The 18364-nt window shown below is 38.4% G+C and overlaps 1 protein-coding gene and 1 long non-coding RNA gene across 2 annotated transcripts; both read left to right on the forward strand.

Moving 5' to 3' along the window:
- Positions 1 to 356: 356 nt before the first annotated feature.
- On the forward strand, positions 357 to 12737 carry LOC140242980 (uncharacterized). Its single transcript, XM_072322722.1, has 13 exons — positions 357 to 414; positions 1063 to 1198; positions 1762 to 1869; positions 2593 to 2657; positions 3288 to 3463; positions 4074 to 4135; positions 5165 to 6185; positions 7004 to 7114; positions 8985 to 9083; positions 9787 to 9973; positions 10376 to 10648; positions 11741 to 11869; positions 12594 to 12737. Exons 1-13 carry the CDS (start codon positions 357 to 359, stop codon positions 12689 to 12691), a joined length of 2523 nt encoding a protein of 840 aa, XP_072178823.1. The 3' UTR covers positions 12692 to 12737.
- Positions 12738 to 14658: 1921 nt separating this feature from the next.
- Positions 14659 to 16535, forward strand: LOC140243054 (uncharacterized). Its single transcript, XR_011902164.1, has 2 exons — positions 14659 to 14889; positions 15883 to 16535. It is a non-coding gene; the product is annotated as an uncharacterized lncRNA (long non-coding RNA).
- The last annotated feature ends 1829 nt before the right edge of the window (positions 16536 to 18364 follow it).

Consider the following 18364-nt stretch of genomic DNA (forward strand, 5'->3'; position numbering starts at 1 on the left):
ACCCGCTGTGTAACGAAGTGTGGGGCTACACGGAGACGGAGACCACACGTACGAAAGAGAACGGTAACGTTCGGGTAGGTCGTCGGCCGCGGAGGATGCTGCAGCACCAGCGAGAAGGAGCGAAATTTCCCAAAGGTCCCTGCCTGTGCTGTCGGGGCGGAGGTAGCGAGCTCCGCTCCTCCGACTTGAAGAGATTACGTGGCGCCGCGGCAAACTTGAAATCCTGTCTGTGTCGCCTGATACGATTACAGCACTGTCGGCGTTGATAGATGCATGGATTTTGCATGTCTTTATTGTGTCATTTACCCAACACCGAGTTAGACGTTTTCCAACGAGAAAAAACTGTGAAATACAAGATGGAAAGGGAACCCATCATTTCAACGTTCAACTCGAAACAAAATATTTTGGACGGAGGTGAGTCGACAGTAGTCCCACATATTGCGAATGAGTGTGACTCTTGTTCTTGGTTTAACTGATTTTTTTTTCTTTTTCTTTCTTTTTTTAACGGTAATTGTGGCTTTATTGACATGGACTCTATCATCTATGGAATTGGGCACAACTTTTTTTTATTGTCAATATGTTGAATTACCTGTTTTGAACCTGTCAGCATTGTCCCTTTTTTATTGTTTACTTTGTCTTTCAATAGACACCATTTCAGGATTAACATTTTGATTTAGACAATCACAATGCGCTAAACATTGCTAAATTTATTTAGGCCTGTTGTTCAAAAAAGGTGTCGTGCCACCGTGGTCTAGATCTATACGACATAACGTAGATCAGATAATTAAATTCACAGAACTAGATTCTAGGTAACCAACAACTTACTGCTCTAGGATGATCCTATTCCTAGAGTACCACTAGAGTTTGACCTAGGCTACAGCAACGCAACATAACAGGTTGTATTTTAAGTTCCCTTTTTCTTTTCTTTTCTTTTTCATTTTATATGTCTTCTTCTTCTTCTGTTTCTTCTTCTCATCTTCTTCTCCCTCTCCTCCTCCTCCTCCTCCTCCTCCTCCCCCTCCTTGGATCTCCATCTCCTTCTTGGTCTCATTCAACTGACAGCTGTACATGCAGAATTTGGATTCGTATGGACAGACGGCAGAGCGGTCTTCCTCAGTCCTATTCCTGATGGTGGTGACGGTGACGTAGCCCCAGGAATACCAGCCCTTGAGGCAACAAAAGTGCTCGGAGAATTCAGGTGAGAAGCAGGCCAGTACCTCAGACCAGAGTATAGTAGATGTCGTAGCTGTCCCTCAGACAAACTTGAATAATACACTTACAGCTGTAATATCATAAATTCAATATGATAGTGGACAGTGAGTTGTGCATTATGTGTTTGATGAGGCTGCAGACACTGAACTAGAAGGTCCTGCCTTCAAATCTTGATTGCTGCATGTCATGTACGTCTTTGGAAAAGAATACATTTTAATCCTGTAAATGTACCATCTCTCTTAAACAAGGTTTAAATGGGTATCATTACAAATTTGCAATGGTGGGATAGGGCCAGTCCTCATGGAGAACTGTGTTGACTCTGTAGAGATTACTCATCATGATTTTTATTGTTGTTATTATTATCATTGTCATTATCGTGATGATGATCGATAGTGATTACATTATCATTGATCATTTTATATTGTTGTCGTCATAATTATCATGTTCATTACCTAACTCTTATTCTGGTCATTATATCCTTATGAGTGGAAAGTACATGTATGCCTAGGTTTTTATTTCTTGATTTTGTTTTGTATTTTGATCACACAGTGATGTCTTGAGCTGTGTTTGGGGCCCCAAACTGCATTGTGCTGTGGAGAATTTTCTAGCTGTACAGCAGAAGTTTTGTGCAGTCATTTGGGAAGTGCAACCACAGAGGTGAGGACATTCTCCATGCACATAATACTGTATATTTGCCCTTTCCTGTCCATGACACTCTTTTTGAAGGTGTGACTGCATGGGCCATATATGGTATTTAGCTCCTACCCATCTCTCAGTCATTATCACTGTCTGAAAAAAAAAAAAAAATATCGGGACAAGCAATAGAAATACTTTTATGAAACAATATAGATATCATGTTACAGCTGTGTATAGGTCAACTAATGCATTTGTCCACAAATTGTCGCTGAATACTTATTTTGAACATGATCACATCAGAAGAACTCATTTTATCCTCCATGTCAATTTATTGAAAGGTCCCCAAGTAAGCTACACGATTTTCATATAATGCTTTATACCCCCATACATACAACTGTATTTGAGTTGCTTGACAATAACTTCATCACCTCATGTAATTTGCATTATTGTTGAGGTGGTCGATATATCATTGTTTTGTGAAAATGTTTGTAAAGTTCAAGTTGAATAGCTATATTTTTCTTATTCTATATGACACTTTGATTGAAATATCTACATTATTGTTTAATTTGATTTAACCTACTCTATTTGAACATGGGTGGGTTGTCTCTTCAAATTGTGTTAAAAATCATATTGCACAAAATCAACTTGTAGGCTATATCCTCCAATGTGGATGGATTTGTATTTTACTTAAATGGGGCTTGCACTTGTTTCAAAATATGTTTAAAATTTCCTCATTTTCAACAGAGAAAATGCCCTTGGTCTGGATTGTCAGAAGGCTCACACATTCCAGTTTTCATCTCCAAGGAAAGGTGTGTCCCCAGGCAGTCTTTCTTTTTATCTATCGCAGTATAAATAGATTTCAAAATGGTGAGATTTAAATAGAAAACCAGGTAAAACAGAGTTATCATTCAGTCATCACTTCCAATGACATGGTCAGACTCAGCCATGTATGACAAATGACCCCAAAGTTTTTGCAACTTTAATAGGTGATTCCTTCCGAAGAGTGTGTTTTCACAAATACTTTCAGAGGTAAGCAAGCAATGTCTTTCTGCATCAGTATGAAATAAGAAGGAGAAATGGGTCACATGACATGTCCAAGTATCTTTTTACTACTTTGTAAGGTGTCGGGGCAAACACGAGTTACTTTGGCACGTCTTTAATCCATCAGTTATCAAAAATGTGTATTTATATTTTCTCTAGATGCATTGTCCAGATTGTTCTGTGTTGTCGATTTTGAAAGATGATAGGAATATATTATAATCGAATCAAAGTCAACATTTAGCGTAATGTGATATATGAGGGCTGTTGGGCTTCAACTTCATACATAGATGTAAAGTTTTTTCAAAGACTAAAAAATTGTTGTCACCAACATTTGGTCCAAACAATCGCATACCTGACCAATTTATGTTTCTCCTTCCCTCCTCTTTATGTTCCCTAAGGCTGTGCATGGCATCCCAGCAGGCCGACTCTGCTCACCCTTTCTGGGTCAGAGGTGGCACTATGCGATGCCAACAGCGGGATGGTCAGCATCGTCCACCGCGGCGTGGACATCACTGCAGCTTGCTGGACATTTGATGGACAGAGGCTCATGGTGGCAGATGGACAGCAGTTAGTGGTAACTGTGGGCAGCATGTTTACATGATTGAACTGAATGTATATGAACACAAGTTCGACTTTTTCATCTCTGAATAAGATTTGCCATCTTCAATGTCCTTTGCCCCCCACCCCCCCCCCCCCATATCCTCCACTGTAGAATCAGCTCTTGGTATGATTTATACTATTTCCCTTCATGAAGAATCATGTACTAGATTCTTCATAGTGGTCATAAAGCTTCTGTGGCCTTAGGGAGCATGACAATACATGTGTCTTTTGAATGGAGCATACTAATTATTATGCCTGATGTAGGTTGTACATCACACCCATTCGCTCAGAAGGTAGGCTTGTAGCATGGCTGTAGGCTACAAAGGGTGACCCCTTGATCATTCATTTCTGGTTGTCAGGAGAACCCTGGGTAGGTTTTTTTTTTTTCTTTTTTGTCTCCTGTTTCATACCCAACTTTCAGCACTATGAGGTGGATTTGTTCAAACTTTGTGACACTTGAGACTGCTGTACTTCTGTTAATATGCAAAGAGCATTTCTACTCTATGTGCAGATTGGTTGAAATGATGTGTTTTTAGTTCTTATTTCTTCTGTTCTTCTATCTTTCTCTTTGTTCCCACTTGTAGATCTATGATGTGGATGATAATATTCCAGTGAAGATATCGGAAACTGACATGACAAAACAAGGGTGAGTGTCAAAGCTGCTCTCATGACTCTGTATGTTCTTCATTTGTTTTTTAGAGGATGATGGAATATATGTGGCGCTTGTTGAAATACTATTTTTTTCACATATAAGAATACAAGATGCAAACAGACTACTGAATAAAATGTTTTATTCAAACATAGCGGGAGTTAATGAATGATCAAGCAACAACCAGTGAGAGAGAGGAAATATGCCTAAAACAGAAGTTTGCAAAGATGTTGTGCAAATGAATGTTGGCTTTAAAGGACAACTTCACCTTCATAAACATAAGGATTGAGAGAATGTAGCAATATTAGTAGAACACATCATTGAAAGTTTGAGGAAAATCAGACAATGCGTTCAAAAATTATGAATTTTTGAAGTTTTTGTGCAGTAACCGCTGGATGAGAAGACTACTGCAGCGTATGATGACACATGAGTACAACAATATAAGGAAAAAATAAAGAGAATTTCACAAAATTTCATCTTTTGAAAAAAGTACACATTCCCTTGACTCGTTACTGACATATGTTATGGGTAATATTATTCCCCCTGCCTTTAGAAAGAGACAAGTCAAGTGCTCTTTTATTATGCAAAAAAAGTGAAAATATGTTGAATTTTCTTTACATTTTCTTTATACTGTTGTACGCATATGACATCACAAGCTGTAGTAGTCTCCTCATCCAGCAGTTCCAACACAAAAATTTTAAAAATTATTACATCGATTGTCTAATTTTCCTCAAACTTTCACTGATGTGCTCTACCAATATTGCTGCATTCTTTCAATCCTTATGTTTATGAAGGTGAACTTGTCCTTTAACTCGTTGAAGACTGAACTAGTCTCAAGTATACTCTTGCAGGTATCTAAAGGGAAATTGTGTGTTGTAGTTCATCCTCAATGGGTTAAAGAGTGATTTTGAATGGACAGAGTTACATTCATGTATATATTTTTTTAAGATTTGAATTGTAGTTATTTGTTTTTCCTTCAAAGTGTCTGTGTGTTCTGAAAGGTGTTTCTCGTCTTTGATTTAATAGGATCCCAGGTTCCATTTGCTCAATGACACGGATAACCGAGAGGTTGGTTGCCGTGACAACTGAGCTCCCCCTACAGAAGATCATCACTGAGATATCAGCTGACCTCTTTACAGCAGAGCACGTAGACTTTGCAGGGAGCAGCACTGAGGTGCGGAGAACAAACTGCGAAATGGGGACTCAGTCCAATGAACAAATTCCTGTTCAATCTCATGGTGGTGATGAGAGCTGTATTCATAGGACAGGAACTCAAGAGGGCATCCTTCTGTCCAGTACGTCTGAGGGCAAAGGTGTCGATTGCATGCTTGGATCGGCTTCTGCCAAACTGGACCACGACATCGAACAATCGATTCTCGATGAAACACAGGCAGAGTGTGATGACGGAGCCACCATGCCAGCTGCAGCTGGTGCAGACGTCTTACCAATGCATCGCGTAGCACCGCAAGCTGGAAATTCCGACTTCGAAGACACCCCTGAGGTTTATGAAGGTGACACAAGTAGAACTACATCACTCGTGGCAGACACTTGTGTCACTGCACAGGAAAATATAATTGACACCAAGTGCCGCGACATCTCCGATCGCCCATCCAAACAAGTGTTGGAGGCTGCCTTGAAAGACACGAAGGGACCCGTAGACCTGACACAGCTGTTATCCCAGCTAAAGAGCCCCCAAAGTGGCAGTACTTTGCTTCCCAGCGACTTTGGGAGCGAGAGAAAGTGTGCGGATGGAGTGGAAGCCAATCTGAACCCGGAGAAGGATGGGACGACATCTCCAGGAAACACTTTGGGCTCTGGAGATGGCGGAATGTTCGTGAGAGGGGAGGATGCCGATTCGTACATCGATGAACTGCGGCATGTTCAAATGAGCCAACCAGGAGATGCACAGCTATTGCTTCATCTCGATGAGGCAGAGAGTCCTGTCTGTGGTAAAGAGGATTTTCTCCACACTGATAATCCAGTCGATCTAACTTCACTAAAATCTGTGGAAACAACAACTGTTCCCCACTTCAAGCACGCAACCATGGTAAGTGGTGTTTGACACTACTATTTCTGTGGTTATTTAGCCTTATCTTTTTATTATAAGTTTTACTCTTCATGGTTAGTGTCTCATGAAGTAGACTAAAAATGAATATTTCGCTTGAATCCTTTGTTGTTCAAATATGATTGTTTCAATGGCAGAATTTTCAAAAGTGTGTTGATTTAAAACCTTGGTACTAAATCTATAACAGACTCAAATTTGCAACATCATCAAGAACAACAAAAACATTCTGACTGGGTGCAGATGTAATGAACTAACCAGCTCCAGTTATAACCTTTCTCCAATAAAAGATACGTAGTGAAATCCAGAGGTGTGAATATTTAATAGTAATATGACAGATGATAATGGCTGTGGCACAGGCTCAGTTCACTATTCTCAATTTGCCCAGCTAGCGTTGAGGTGTGGGGCAATCTCTTTGAATTGGTGACTTCTATGAGGATGTGGACTTAGAATGTGTTGAATGTGCAGCTATCAGAGTATATTGCTCTAGATAGATTGTAGACATTTTGTCATTTCAGTAAGTATGGCATAAACAGCATGAATTATGATATCAACTGCAATAAATGGGAAAAATGAGAACAAAATAATTAAAGTTTGTAAGTAGCATCCATGCTGAGATTTGATATCCATCATTCCCACATGCCACACTCTGAAAATGTGTTCCCTTTGATGGTTGCTGCCTCTTATATCAATTGTAGTAGGGTGACAGATTTTGCCTATTCTGTTTCCTTGTCTAGTTGTCCTTTGAAGTAATGTGGCTGCTCAGTGTGTTTGTTTGATTTTTCTTCCCATGTTTTTTCAAGCCAGGAGCTGGTAGCACTGCCGAGCTGTTTCTCTTTGATACAGCATTGGCTGAAATAGTGAGCCGTCATTCAGTGGAAGGCATCATCTCACCCTCACTGCTGATTTATAAGGTTTGCCAAAACTCCTGTATTCTTCATTCTTTGCTTTTGCTTTGTTTATTTTTTTTTTTTGCCCCCACCGAAAGGGTGTTGGAGGCACAATTAGTTTGGGTTTTTCTGTCTGTCTGTCTGTCTTTCCCCCTCACCAAGGTTTTATTGTCATTTATGAAAAAAAAAAGTGGCCCTTTTATTCTTTTTTTTAGTAGGCCTACTGTGCTCAGGTATGCAACATGACGTATAGATGTGCTAATTAGAATTTGGACAAAATTCCTTGAGAGAGTTCAAAGGTCATGGGACTTTGACTACAAAATGGTATTTTCACTAGTTTCAGCAGTATGTTCATCTGGGAATTTCTAATAGTAGTTGCTAGGAAGAGTATAAATGTGACCGTGCATCACAAAACGAACAAAAAGTCGCACACACTGATTTTGTGTGAGGACTGAAAATAGGTGAAATGGGTCAATCGAGCCCATCTTGACTTTTTCATATTTTCTGAAAGAGCAAATCTTCTTGTACACTATGCTTAAATTTGGGATCATAAAACGGGCAGGAAAGTGTGTTTTTTAGCAGTTTATCTCAAACATTTTTTGGCAGAATAGTGTGATTAAGTGTGTCTTAATAGAGTCCCCTTTTTATTTCTTAAAAAACTTTGTACACGCTCTTCACTTTCAACTCCTATAACTTTTGAAAGGATGATGTTACTGCTTTGAAAGTTGGCATTAATTAAGGACAGAATGTGTTAAAAAGGCATGCTCAATTTCAGTTTAATCTTATAATCCCTTCATTGTTTTTACTACAGTGGTTAACATCCTGGTTTTTTTTTGTCCCATTCATCACATAGCCAGCACGGCTCGGTAAAGATTGAACGCTTGAATAGACACTGTACTTCAGAGCCTCTTTTCTCAGTTCACACTTTTCCTGAGTGTGTGCCTTCTTTCCAATATTTAGATAGGTTAGGAGAGTCCATTTGGTTTGATTCATGTCTGGCGACTTTCTGTTTGTTTTGTGATGCAGGGTCACAAATAGAACTACCATCTCTCCCTGATTCTACAGGAGGCTCTATAAAAAGTTTGACATTTCTTTATGCCATGACAAAAGAATAACGAGAGTATTTCCATATTTTTGAATAATTCTTGCCCCACATAGATGCATTTAGCCATTCAATTTTCTTTCTAATTCACTCTATAAGACCTTCCACATTCTGATATTTGAATGTTAGCAATCCTGTCTGAATGAAGAACATAGTATATGTCAAGTTATAATGGTAAAAAGGTCAAAGTGGGGTCAGAGGTCACTGTGCCATGTAAAAGTGTATATTTGTTAAACCATTCCCACTGAGGTTTTAAAATCGTCAGAAATTTTGCACAAAACCCAATAGGTTCCTGGGCAATGGGTTAAGACATCCAGCAACAATATGATTTCTCTCCCACAGGCTCATAGTTTTATACAGATACGCCACTTCAGAGGTGTAGATTTGTACAGATAGGCCTTTTCAGAAATGTAGTTTTATACAGATATGCCTTTTCAGAGGTGTAGATTTATACAGATATGCCTTTTTAGAGGTGTAGGTTTAGACAAATATTGCCTTGTCAGAGGTGTAATTTTAGACAGATATTGCCTTTTCAGAGGAGTAGTATAACAACCAACATCTCCATGGGAGTTATATTTTTTTTTTTTTCAAAAATTATATTTTCCTATTTACAAACAGGGCAGAGGGAAAAATATTGTCAAAATACTTTGTATGATCAAGTGTGGCCTCAACCTGTCTGTGTCATCTGTCTATATAAAAGGCCATCCTTTCTATTTTCCATGCGAGGTGTCATGTGTGAGATTCACAATGTTTACATTCATGTCCCCCTCTCATTTTGGACCCTTTTCCAAGGAGCGGCCAAAATGCATTGTTGTTGGCAGCGGCAGTACGAGGGCGCTGTCTGTCTTTCCTTGTTCAGAGCGTGATGCTTTGCTCCAGCCATTTTCCATGGTAAGTGTTTGCATAATGTGCGCTGTTGAATATGAGTGCACAAAATTTACAAACTTGCATATTGCTTATTAATTATAACTATGTCGAATGCAAGTACACATTTTGCTAGTTTACATGACCATGCCACTTTCCTTTATAAAAACAGACAAACAAACAAACAAACAAACAAACAAACAAACAAACAAACAAACAAACAACCCAACTCACTGCTTTTAACCCATTGAAGACGGACTGATTTTTGCTACAAGAAGCATTTCCCATAGACACCAGCCCGAGTATACTTGGGACTCGTCCTCAACAGGTTAAAACAATTGTCAAATATACCTGTGAAATTGAAATACTGTATAAGCTGAATATTTTGTGAGGTTTTTATTTTCACGAATTTTGCGAGTCAAGTGCTATTCACGAATTCAAAAACACATGAACTATTAAATTTGATCCGCACATGAATATCATGTGCAAGCATACATTTTACTGTTCAGTACTGTACTCCACAATTATGAATTTACCCACTCGCGATATTGTTGCAAAATTCTGATTCGTAAGAAATCAGAATCCCTGAATATATGGTGTTTACAGTAGAACTTCAGAGGTGCTTAACAGGACTTCACTGCTTTCAACCCTGTGGGATGAATCTTGCTTAGTATTGCTAGACTGGTATCAATGTTCACTTTTATGTAAGACTTGCTCTGCCATCCATCAGGAGTTGGAGGAGATGGAGCGGCCAGCTGGACTCCTCAGCCTGCCCGACGACCGGGTCCTCGTAGCCGTCACCAAGCCCTCGTCTCCTGGTGCGGGGCTTGGGGCTGTCCTACCACCCTCGGGTCAGAGCAGCAGGAGATTGATGCTGAAATGTGTTTCCATGGCAACTGCTCTGGAACAGGTGAAGGGTAAGAGTACTGCTTTCTGTCTTTTTTTTTTCTTCTTCTCGAGTTCTATGCTGGGCATCACTATTTTGATACCGTCTGTTTTATGATAGCACACCTAGCCTGTTATATTGTAATTCTATCATTTCTTAAACACAGATCCCATTTTCTTTGCTTACAATTTTTCACTGATCTCTTATTTCTTGTCAGACATGAAATCTAAAGATTTAGCCAGGAGACAATTTTTTGTTTGATAGTGTACAGAGAATGAGAGACCAGTTATAGAAATGTCTTGTTATGGTAAATATTATTGCAGTAAATAGTAAAGGCGGTAATAAAGATGTTTTATTTACAGCCTGGTGCCACTTTTGTTGTGACCATTGAGTACTTAAAGGCCAGCAGTTGTGTACACACTTTCCTTCTCAGAGAGAAACAGGATTCAGCCACTTGACCCTCAGCCGACAACCTCGCCCCCAGGAAATGATGGAAGTAGCAGCCTGCAGACACTACTTCTCCCTGATGGCAGAGCCATAGATGCCAAGCCAACATCTGAAGGAAAGAAGGCAGGCATCGAAGTGATAGGAGATGAGAAGCCCTGGACCCACGCTCCCAAGGGGGCAAGGCCAGGAGGTGGGGCCCACAGCGCCGTGGCGATGGTGACATCCAGCCAATCGCAGTATCCATCACCACAAACAGCAGGTAGGAGTGACTCTTGCCTTGTGTGTGTGGCTGACAGTTGTTCAAGGTTTACCTTTTTGATTGCTGTAGTACCATGCCTTGAAAACTTTAAAAGGGAAAGAACCCATAACATTAAAGGGATGGTACAGTATTGGTGGAGATGAGAATTGGGCTTTTAACTTTTTTGCGAGATACCAAGAAAACACTTACGATATAGTACAGAACTTACCATTTTAAGAGGAATTCAAAGTTTATTTGATGAAAATCGGGTTTGGAATGACTGAACCATCCAAAAACAAAGTAAAACAAAGCGATCGTAATAAAGTGTGGGTCCCACACTTTATTAAAATCGCTCTTTTTCGGATATCTCAGCCATTTCAAAACCAATTTTCATCAAATAAACGTTGAATTCCTCATAGAACTACATGCTCTTTCATATTTCACAAGAGGTTTCTCATTATCTCACCAAAAAAATGTTAGAAACCTGAAATTAGGTCTCAACCAAAACTATACAATCCCTGAATGTGAACTGAGCGAATGCAGAAGTATCTAATTTGGCACAAAAAAAAAAGACTTTTAGGGAGAAGGCAGCTGTAATGTAGTTTTACTGGCCTGCATATACCGCTACTATCTTGTGAATATGATTAGACATTTTATAATGTGCATTTTTTGTTTTCAAGCAAGTTTAGCAGCAATTCTTTTACTACTCCATCATGTAGGATACAAAGTTCTTCTGTTTCTATAGCCCTATTGTTGCAAAGGGGTTGTAATCGGTCCTATTTTTGCGATTCTCCCTCTCAGTCAAGATGCTAAAAAGCATGATCTGCAAATTTGTGTCAATTTTTCTCACAGCAAAGTTATAGATACTCTGACTGGCCAATTCTGTAAGCCTTACATCCAAAACTATGACACCTAGGAATTGAACTCATGGCAGCCAAGTTGACATAAGGTTCTTGCCTAGTGCCAGAAAAATCTCTGTGCTTTGATTTCCTCACCACTTTCAACTTTTTAACCACCTGGTATACAAAAGATTTGTAGCTGTCAATATCATTTCAGTATTGGAGAGTTAAGTGCTGTTACTAATGCTGTTGCGTGTCTTCACTCTTGCCACAGGTGTGGTACGGCTTCAGTGTATGCGCATGGGAGATGTCGTAGAGAGGTCGTTTCTCTTGCAAGATGGCCTCCTGCGACTGCAGACGGTCAAAGATGTCTTCCGCCTCTACCATGCCGAGATCCAAATTGGTGAGTGGGGTCTTGGTCGCCTGCAGTGAGTTTTGCAGGGATGGGATTGACAAAGTCAATGCTCTGTAGCCCGGTCCTCATTTTTTTATCGAGTGCGATGACAAGCGTTTGAAGAGTTTGTTTGCAATAACCGATAAGTCCATTTTTGAAGATTTTGAAGTACGGTCTCTGTCATAAAGTACAAAATAATACCTTTTAAATGATATATTGGTCACTACATATAAAGGTATATTTTTGAAGTTATGGTCAAAAGAATCAAAAATGTTCGTTTTATTCTCTTTATTTTTCTTGATCTTTAATCGCAAATATCTCCATTTGACAAATATGGACTTATCGGTTTTTGCAAACAAACTCTTCATTTGAGAAACCAAATGGAATGGTATAAGTTTCAAATCTTTCTTCTTTTTTTTTTTTTAGGAATGATCTATGGCAGCTCATCCTATGGTAAAAGGTAACTGATTTGCATTGTAACAGCAAATTTATTCACGCTACAGGACTAGTGGACATGAAAGAAATTACAAATAACATAACAGCAGCCTAATACCCTTACATGCATACTTTGAAATTAAAGATATGAATTAGTGATATTACAAATAGCAAACAAACAATTTCCCCATTTTTGTTTTCACACTAGTTTCATGTTGCACAAAATTTACAAATACAAAGTATATTTCCGCTGGTCAGAAGTTTTCATCAGCCAGTTTGTCTGTCCTTTTGTCTCCAGGTGATCACTGGATTGTCCTCACTCAGGACAAAGATGGCTTCGTCCCGCTGTCCTTCGACGGTGGATCAGTGTACCGGGTCCAGGAGGCAACAATTTAGCACCACCATCACATATTTCAGCAAAGGAGAGAGAGAGAGAGAGAGAGAGAGAGAGAGAGAGAGCAAAAAAAGAAGGAAATCCATGATATTGCATCTGTTGTGTGTGCTGTAGTCCAAGTTTGCAAGCCATTGCAAGTGATTGTTAAAAATTGTGCAATTTTTTTTTTTTTATCCCAATTCGGGCAGTTTGAAAACATGATTTCATGATTAGCTTATGTATGAAAGGTCAAACAAGGTCATTTTTGCTATTGTGACATTTTTCTTCTTCTGCTTTTTTCTGGCAGTCCTAGGTCCTTCAAGCTTGAAGATTATTACCTCCCATCTGGGAATAATAACACCTGTAATGCCAAAACATTGACCACACTCAAAGAAAGACATAAGTATCATAATTTTTTTCAGCTGTCCTAAAATATATTTGCTTTGGTTAAAAAAAAAAAGGAAAAGAGGAAAGATTTTACAAAGTCTTTTCAATAGGACAATACAATATGATTATGATCATTTCTACAATTTGTGGAATGACCATTTCTCAGCTTTGTTCTTTTCTGTCAGAGTTGAAAATACATGTATTTTTGAAGACTAAAATCTTCAAGTTACTGTTTCAACTACAGTCTGTATATTACTTAATCACTGTGCCTATTTGACAGCCTCAGCTGTAACTGCTATTCTCTGATTTATCAAGCTTTTGGGCCTCACCTTCGGCAAGAGATGGCGCCAACAGTTCCTGTGCCCCTTGCTTGCAAACCGATAAACTCCATAATGAGAACTTAAAAACTGTGGCAATTACCTTGTTGTGCGATTTCTCACAACAGTGGACTCCCATTATAACAAATTCCTCGGGACCGGCAATTTTCTTTCGTTATATCGAAATTTCATCGTAATTAAACACATAAACAATGAAAAACATAGAGTGGATAATGTTGTGGCCTGAATTGTTACTTTGTTGTAACAAGAATTTCGTTTTAATCTTTAATCGTTATAATGGGGGTTCACTTGTGGAGATAGATATTTATTGGGGACCAGACAACTTACTCCTTTGTGGTGGTAATTTCATTATAACCATGTTTGTTACAGTGTGAGTGCACTCTATGTGATTTGTTCCACTGTGATTACAAAATCCTGCAATTGGCCACGCACTGAAGTGGCACAGTTGTGGCCTGAATTTTTACTTTACGAGAAAAAAAGAAGAGTGGGGGGGGGGGGGGCTGTGAAGTCGGGATCTAGTCAGACATTTTGGGGATTGGGATACATTGTGTTTTAACACAGTCAATTCAAAGTGCTATGATAACATGCTTCAAGAAAACAATAACAATTCCATTCAATGCAATGTATAAATTTAAAGCCATATTTATTTCCTTCAATACCAAATCATTACAATCGAAATTTCTTTCAACACAGCACACCATGTGCAGTGTAATGATGCCATCATAAAACTAACCTGTACAACGGGTGAATTGTCATTGATGCATTTTCTCAGACAAAATGTATTCCATTTATACATTTTAGTGATTTGGAGCAAAATACATCTAAAAAAAAAAAACTCAAAAACAAAACTTGGTGTTTAACCTTGCCTGTGAAACACTAAACGTTGCAGATTGTAAGCATGTCACTCTCAAAACAATATCATATTTGAAACTATTGTGATGGTACTTTGTTCTGGGTTTAGGCCATGGGGTGAGCTGGTTTTTTCGCTTGTTTCGTTCCGACAACTGCGGCACTAAAATGTCTCCACAGCTACGTGTAAACAAATAACCAAAAAGGCTACAGGAAAAAGTTCGACACAAACCCTCCTGCAGTATTTTGGTAATTTACGGGGAAACAGTGAACTTTTTTGTCACTGAGGAGCTGAATATGAACACTTTGCCGTGTACGATATTCATTCGCGAACGATCATGTGATGTATGTTATCCAATCCGAATCGAGAATTTTTGTTTACGAGTCAAAATGGCCGCCCCCTGTGAGCCTGTCAACGCGTCTACGTCGTCTGCTCTGCCGAAACTTTTAAGATACGTTATTATGCATGTAACAGCGATGAAGTTTGGAAATTTCACGGCTATGACAAACCTAAGATAGACGAAACCTATTTTGTGTGCCAAAGAGTGGATCAAATTGAGTGGGGGAGACCGTGGAATCGCAGACCAGAACGAAGTGACTCAGCTGCTCAGGGGGACTGACTGCAACCTACATAGGATAATTTACAGGTTAGTTTACGTGCATACAGTCGTAGCAGTCGACACTGCAGTGCAGTCTTTATATGCGTAATGTTAATGACCATGCATGATGACTACGGTAGTACAAGTACAACGTTAGCTATGTTATGAACGTTGCTTATATATGTTATAATGGACGCCAATGCAGTAGCTTAGCCGTTTGATAGCGTGTCTGTTACATTTTAGATAAATTATCTTGAATTTCACCTTGGCATGGCATAGCGCCGTTATAATGTAGCCTAGATGCATGAACTGATACATGTTGTTCTATGTACAGCCCAGGTTAGGTTGATATGTAGCTGATCGGTGATATTGTTTTGTAAAAATCTTGACACACAGGACTGGATTGAAAAAGTTCTAAAGTGCATGTAAATTTATATTTTCATATCATGGCCATGGAGTATTAATATTAAAAATCCATCCTGTCTCTCTCACCCCGAAATTGGTGAATCCCCCCTCAAAACACACATTTAGCATCTCATTAAATTAACTTATCAATATTTGATATAAATAGGTCTAAAAAACCAACAATGACAATAACATAATTTCAACAATTAAACTCCCTAAAACATATGATTACCATTATGTTGAGCCAAATTATAAAGCAGTGGGTGGTGGTGGTGAAAGGCCAAAGATTACTAGTATTAATGATGATAAGGCAGTTGTATTCATAATTATGATAATTGATATTGCATGTGATCAGGTGCTGAAAGCTGTATAGTAATTTAAAATCAGTAATTGCACTGCAAGTACAAGTTGAAGTAGTTGATGACAATGATTATGAAGTGTTAATGATTACCTGGCATAGTACTAGGGCCTATTGGTAAGTACAAGATTCAATATTGGCAGTCAATAGTCTACCGTACATTTAATGATATATTGAGTGTAACGTTCAACCCCTCCCCCTAGCGTTTAGCCTTTTTTTCCCCCTAACAAAATCCAATGCCTAATCATTGCTGTTCATTTCTCCATTGTATTAAATAGGATTCCATGAAACATGCTACAAGAGGTTTATAGATAGCAAACGCCTGAATCTCGCTAGGAAACGAAAGCTGAAGGAGGAGCCTGGTCCGTCAGCAGGAGCATCTGTTTCCTCCCCTAAGACGCTCACATCAAGATCAAGATTTTCTTCTGGAAGCTCTTCAGGTTCAGCTGTGTTGCCTGTAAAATGCATCATTTGCAACAGAGTCAACCTGCTCATTACTTGCCAAGGGAAATAGGTCAATATGATTGATATTGAAGAATGAACACATTGTCATGTTACTATAAGTTGTCCTTGATAAAATGGAGCAATATATATCCACCACTGAAACATTCACACACATACACAAAGAACTTCAGTGCAAAGTTCAGAAACAACAGAATGTACTGTATATGCACAAATGCTTTGGTCAATGTGATTAATGTTCAAGAATTGACATCTTACCAAAGTTGTGCATGATAAAATGTCTTTGTAATACAGATTGCTTCCTGTATTTTGAATGCCAATGTTTATGCAACATGTTTTGACTCCTTGCCTCAGTATGTGATTGTTCGCCCTTTAGCAAACATTTCTGCCCACTATTATGATTTGATTAGGGTTGAATTATTCTAAGAACAAAGATGTTTTCCTAAGTGTGTTTTTTTTTTTCATAAAACTGAATGACTACAATTAAAATTTGTTTCTCCCACTCTGGGGGAAAAAGATATGTAACTATTATTAATACTGAAACAGAATGTTCATGTAGAAAGGTCAGTACAATGTAGGTGTGAGTACAAAATCAGTTTGCTAAAACTAATACCAGCCAAATGAAGATTGTGCATAAGTTGAGTCAGGTTTGCACAGATTCTCTGATATTGGAAGTTAATTGCAATATTATCATAATTTTTAATGCCAAACCTGTTTTATTCTCTCCAAGATTTTCAGGTACACATTGCCTCCAATACAGAATCCAACAGTTTTCACTCATGAATGGGTAAACTATAATATTGCCTTTATTTTATATATTGGCATTCTTCAAAACCTTTACACCCTTTCAAGGATATTTGGACCATGGAATGTTCCAGGAAATTTATTAAAACTAGAAAATTTGACTGATTATCATTTTGAGCTATCTTACATGAAAGGAGGTAGTGTCCCACCAACCTAATGATAGCGATGAAAACTTCAGGAAATTTTATGAAGATTAAATTTTCTAAAGTACTGTAATATTTCATGAACAACGTGATTGCTATGTGATCTAAATATATTAAAGCTTCTTCTTAAGAAGAAGAAGAAGAAGAAAATAAAAACATGTTTACTGATAAACAATATGAACTGTTTAATAGTAATGTCTCGTGTGTAAATGAGTTAGTATGTGTGCGTGTGAGTGTATATAATATGTCAGCGTTTTTATGCACCTGTGTATGTGTAATGCACTGATCAATACATGTATTATATCATTGTGTGTGTTCATGTTTATGATAATCTTTTTTTATGATGCTGATGTGATAAATGGCCGAGGCATGTAGAATAATATTGTAATACACTTGGGTATCTTCAGAACTATGTGTGTGTGTATGTGTGTGTGCATGTGAGGGTGTGTGTGTGTGTGTGTGTGTACAATAAGATTCTCCCACATGCACGCGGACACACACACAAACAAACGCTCTTAATTTTTTTTTTTTTTGCCTTGAATGATTAGTCATTTGATTAATAACATGTCTTTGAACAGAATATAAGGCATTTGCCTTGACCTCTGACGGTCAGTCAGTGCTCTCTCTCATTATGGTCTCGAACCACCTTGTTCTTGTCCTCCTTTGCATAGCCAGCATCAGGAAAAGCTGAAACATGAGATATAATGCAACTATTAAAGGAAACGTACAGTTTTGGTTGAGACCTAATTTCAGGTTTCTAACATTTCTTGGTGAGATAATGAGAAACCTCTTATGAAATACAAAAGAGCATGTAATTCTATGAGGAATTCAATGTGTATTTGATGAAAATTGGTTTTGAAATGACTGATATATCCAAAAAAGAGAGATTCAAATAAAATGTGGGACCCACACGTTATTATGATCGCTTTGTTTTACTTTGTTTTTGGATGTGTCAGTCATTCCAAACCTGATTTCCATCAAATAAACTTTGAATTCCTCTTAAAATTGTATGCTCTGTACTATATCATAAGTGTTTTCTTGGTATCTTGCAAAAAGTTAAAAGCCCAATTCTCATCTCCACCAATACTGTACCATCCCTTTAAACCAAAACTTCATTTTTTTTTTCTAGGTATATGGCTAAAAGCAGTGCTTTACAAATGTGTATATGTATTTCAGCTTAGAAACACTATGGGAACTATACTGCGGCGAGCAGCCCCATACGCATAACTGCGGCCAGCAGCCCCATACGCATAGCGTCATGGGGCTTTGAACTGTAGCATACAGGATCATGACGGATATTGTATTGCGGACAAATATCAACTTAAAAACGGGTAAAATCTTCAATTTGAAG

Source organism: Diadema setosum, chromosome 19, assembly GCF_964275005.1.
Source record: "Diadema setosum chromosome 19, eeDiaSeto1, whole genome shotgun sequence".
Lineage (NCBI taxonomy): Eukaryota > Metazoa > Echinodermata > Echinoidea > Diadematoida > Diadematidae > Diadema > Diadema setosum.

Excerpts from the sequence above, each read along its gene's own strand:
- LOC140242980 (XM_072322722.1), top strand. The coding sequence starts at position 357 with ATGGAAAGGGAACCCATCATTTCAACGTTCAACTCGAAACAAAATATT. Across the intron at positions 6,186-7,003 it reads ACTTCAAGCACGCAACCATG|CCAGGAGCTGGTAGCACTGC; the intron begins GTAAGTGGTGTT and ends TGTTTTTTCAAG. Across the intron at positions 9,084-9,786 it reads TGCTCCAGCCATTTTCCATG|GAGTTGGAGGAGATGGAGCG; the intron begins GTAAGTGTTTGC and ends GCCATCCATCAG.